Source organism: Buceros rhinoceros, unplaced genomic scaffold (assembly GCF_000710305.1).
Source record: "Buceros rhinoceros silvestris isolate BGI_N320 unplaced genomic scaffold, ASM71030v1 scaffold19214, whole genome shotgun sequence".
Taxonomy (NCBI): Eukaryota; Metazoa; Chordata; class Aves; order Bucerotiformes; family Bucerotidae; genus Buceros; species Buceros rhinoceros.
Window position 1 is genome coordinate 43 of NW_010407859.1, and position 4,093 is coordinate 4,135.

At 51.5% G+C, this 4,093-nt stretch overlaps 1 protein-coding gene across 1 annotated transcript; it reads left to right on the forward strand.

Moving 5' to 3' along the window:
- Window positions 1–499: 499 nt before the first annotated feature.
- Window positions 500–2,706, forward strand: LOC104492155 (keratin, type I cytoskeletal 15-like; the record flags this gene model as incomplete). Its single annotated transcript, XM_010134669.1, has 6 exons — window positions 500–656; window positions 1,098–1,259; window positions 1,384–1,509; window positions 1,649–1,869; window positions 2,142–2,167; window positions 2,633–2,706. Coding segments are annotated over 6 exons (766 nt in total), but the record flags the coding sequence as incomplete, so codon positions are not given.
- Between the last annotated feature and the right edge of the window lie 1,387 nt (window positions 2,707–4,093).

The following is a 4,093-nucleotide window of genomic DNA, read 5'->3' on the forward strand; positions in this document are numbered from 1 at the left end:
CAGGAGACATTTCGAATTGTGGATAGGTCTTTTTCCTTGGTAACTTCTGATGAACACTTCTGCAGACACTGCTCCAGAGAAGACAGAGACACTTGAGCAACTGGCATACCTTACAGGGATGTACCTGCAGGTTTCTGTTTTCTCCTCTAGTGTCCCAGGAGGATGGGACAACCTCTGCTTCCCTTCACACCAAATGCCAGACGACACTGCAAATGGGCTGAACTGGGTGACAACTTGGCTACCAGTGCTGCTAATCACTATTAGTTCTGCCACGTGAAATGTCTCCTCAGGAATAAAATCAGATGGCGATGCCTGTGCTCTTGTGTCAGAGCTGGGTGTTTGAAAACCAGCTTTTCTCCCTTTACTCTTCTTTTCAGCACATCTGTGTTCATTTCCAGCCCCTGCTCCTCCCCCATTCCAATAACATTTCCTAGTTTTACAGCTCTACCGAACGCAGACTCGTACATATTCCAGTGCTTGTCCCTCTTTAAAACTGCAGATACGAGAACGAGTTGTTCCTGCGCCAGAGCGTGGAGGCTGACATCAACGGGCTGCGCAGAGTGCTGGACGAGCTGACCCTGGCCAGAGCTGACCTGGAGCTGCAGATCGAGACACTGAAGGAGGAGCTGGCCTACCTCAAGAAGAACCATGAGGAGGTGAGAGTCTGTAAGAGCGCAGAGGAAATTACCTCCCTGTGGAATCCGTGCCTCTCGGGTGGGGAGGGGGAAATGCAATCAGAAAAACCAGATTGACAGCATTACAGCTTCGCAAGAGAACCCCGTAACTCTGACAGAATCCAAAGTGTCTCCTGACGAGCCTTTCTCTGGTTCTCAGACTGACACTCGTAAGCACAGGACAGGTCAGGGAGGTGGTTAAGCTGAGTGAAAGGAACATACATACGAGTGATGCGTGAATCTGTGTGTGTTGTGTGTGAGTGCACAGAGAGCACAACAGCAGTGACAGACCACTGATAGAGGTTTTCAGGTGTGTTCCACGTGGTACTTGACAAGAAGGCACGGCACAGATTGCCGATGGCAGCAAGTACACAAGAAGAGCGAGCCTAACGCCTTTTGTGTCCTCTGCGTCTGCCCATGCAGGAAATGAAAGAGTTTTCGAACCAGCTAAGTGGAACAGTCAACGTGGAAATGGATGCAGCTCCTGGCATCGACCTGACCAGAATTCTCGCTGAGATGAGGGAACAGTATGAAGCTCTGGCTGAGAAGAACCGCAAAGACGCTGAGGCCTGGTTCTTCTCTCAGGTACAGTGACAGCAGCAAACCCCCACACTGCCCAGCAGATGGGATGGGCCCCCCCTTTCTCCAAATACTTGAAAGCTTCTTTAGACAACTTGTATGTGATTTTACAGCGGGTTTTTCCTTTCAGACAGATGAGCTGAACCGTGAAGTAGCCACCCATACACAGGAGATACAGTCCGGCAAATCAGAGATCACGGAACTGAGGCGCACGCTGCAGAGCCTGGAGATCGAGCTCCAGTCGCAGCTCAGCATGGTAGGGAGCGGCTCCAGGCACAGCACAACTCACTGCTAGCACCCTCTCCCCTTCCCCTCCCCGCCTTCCCTCTCCTGAGACTCGCCCAGAGCTCTGGGACAAACCCCCGCTAACCTGTTCTGCCGACACTCTGCTGTAGAAAGCTGGGCTGGAAGCCAACCTGCGGGACACGGAGGGACGCTACTGCGCGCAGCTGGCGCAGATTCAGGCCCTCATCACCAGCGTCGAGGAGCAACTGAGCGAGCTGCGCTGTGACATGGAGCGCCAGAACCAGGAGTACAGAATGCTCATGGACATCAAAAGCCGCCTGGAGCAGGAGATCGCCACGTACCGCCAGCTGCTGGAGGGCCAGGACTCTCAGTACGTCAGTAGACACGAGCACTGAGGTGGTTAGATGAGGTCCATGACAGGACACGCTGCACGGCACTCCTCTGGGGTTGCTAAACTGACCCCAGAGGACGGCATTACAGCTGCGGCTAAGGCAGCCTTTGGAGGACTGGCAAATGCCCAGCAAAATCCCAGGCATTGCCGTAGCTCACACTCAATCTCCAGCTCAGTTGTGCTTTTCCATAATGGTTTCCGCGGACAGGGCCAGTGACAGTCATTGATCAAATATTTCTTCTTTTCTGCAGGTTGTCAGGAGTGATCCCTAAGGACGGTAAGAACAATCTTGATGTAAAGAGGGGCTGAAAGGAACTGACAAAACAGGACTAACTGAACCTACCCCTTCTGCTTAGGATTTCTTACTAACAGCTTACACTCTCTCTGCAATGGCCACGTTACCAGTTAGAGACAAACACACAATAGTTTCTCTGACTTCACATGCCCTTTGGAACCCAGTAGCTTGCCAAAATAATTGCATGAACTCCTCACAGGACTCCAAAACACTGACATCTCCCCGAGGTTCCCAAGTTCCTCTGCTGATGCCACAGCCAAATCCAGCGGCTCCTGGACAGGGAGCAGCAGGGCCAGCAGAGGGGGTGTAAAGGCAGTTCCCCTTTGATACGGGAAAAAGACCTTGTGAGGACACAGAGCAAACCCCAGGGCACAGCTCAGCTCTTCAGGGGGTGGCAGGGCTTCGGTTTAGCCCTAGCTGATTCATTTTGGTTTTTTTCTCCTCCAGTGAGCAGCGGAAGACTTCGCTTGGGCACGGAAGATGATGGGAAATCTGCTTCCTCTCGTGACAGGAGATTCTAATAAATTCTGAATCCCCTCTTGCATATGACCCCATATAAGACCAGTGCAGCCTACACGCTGGCTAATGCTAAGAGAAAGATCCTTTTACTGTACTTATCCCCAGATTGTAACCAGGAACGTGCAACAGTTTGATGGCTTCCCTTACCCTTGCTCCCCTTTTACACCACCTCCCGGGGTCAGAGGCGACAAGCTTCTTTTCTGGCAGTACTATACAGTTTCTTGCAAAAGAACCTACACAATAAAGTCTCTGTTCTGCTTGTGCGCATACACGCAGTCTCCTGGTGGTTTTTGGTACAGTACGGCACAGCCGTAACGTGAGCCCCACCCCCAACACAGCGCTTCCCAGACCAAACCGAGAGACGCTCCATGGGTATAACAACAGCAACATTAATGCCTTGGACACCGAGAGCAAAGATGATGCTGAACAGATAGATATGAAGGGCCACCAGATTCTCCCAAAATCTGAAGCTAATATTGACACAAAACTGAGAAGGTAACACAAAAAATCCTTAAGCTCTTTGCTCTGAGTGTGAAGTGCCCACCATGACTACAACTCATGCACGAATAAAATGCACCTCAGAAAAAAAACTAGTATTTTTCCAGATATATGTATGTTCCTGCACTTCCCTCACAAAAAAGCCCATTCCCACAGCCCTTGAGGAAGTGCCAGGTGAGGCTGGGTGAGATGAGCTGTGCAGAGCTTGCTGTGACTGGTCTGGTTTTCACATATAGGGGAGAAACTGCCCAGCCTGGGTCGCTGCCGCGGCTGTGGTACCAGCCCGCAGATCCAGCCCGGAGTGACTGAGGAGAGACGCTGATGGAGATTGAAGAGGCCAGTAAATCCCAACTTCAGACACATATAAACCTTTACAGAAATGCTGGATGTTGCTAACAGAACCTGCTTGGAAAATTTGTTGTTAGCCTTACCACTGGGTATTTCAATCCACAGGACAGTGCCTACAAAAATGGTATAATTTCTAGAATTGTGCATTTTATCTTCCTTCCAACCTCCTTAGAACCACTATTTTTCTGGCTTCTATTTCTGACAATTAAAGAAAAAATCCCTGTGCTGCTGGCACTAGCCACCAAGTCCAGCCGTGAAAGCAGTGGCAGCATCAGCTCACTGCAGGAGCAGCGCGTAAATTCAGCTCAGTTCGCTTTTCACGTTCCAGTTCAGTAAAACCAGTTCAATTGCCAGATGAAGTGATCTGGGACTGCACTCCGCAGCGCCCGCTAGCCAGGACCTGCCCAGCGGCTCAGCAGCTCCCCAGCCTGGAGAGCGTTTGTCCCAGCCCGGAGAAGTCACCGTCTGGTGCTGCCGCCTGCTGCCCAACTTCTCCTGACCCTCTCTGGCGATCGCCGGGTGGCCGCAACCCCCACCACCCCG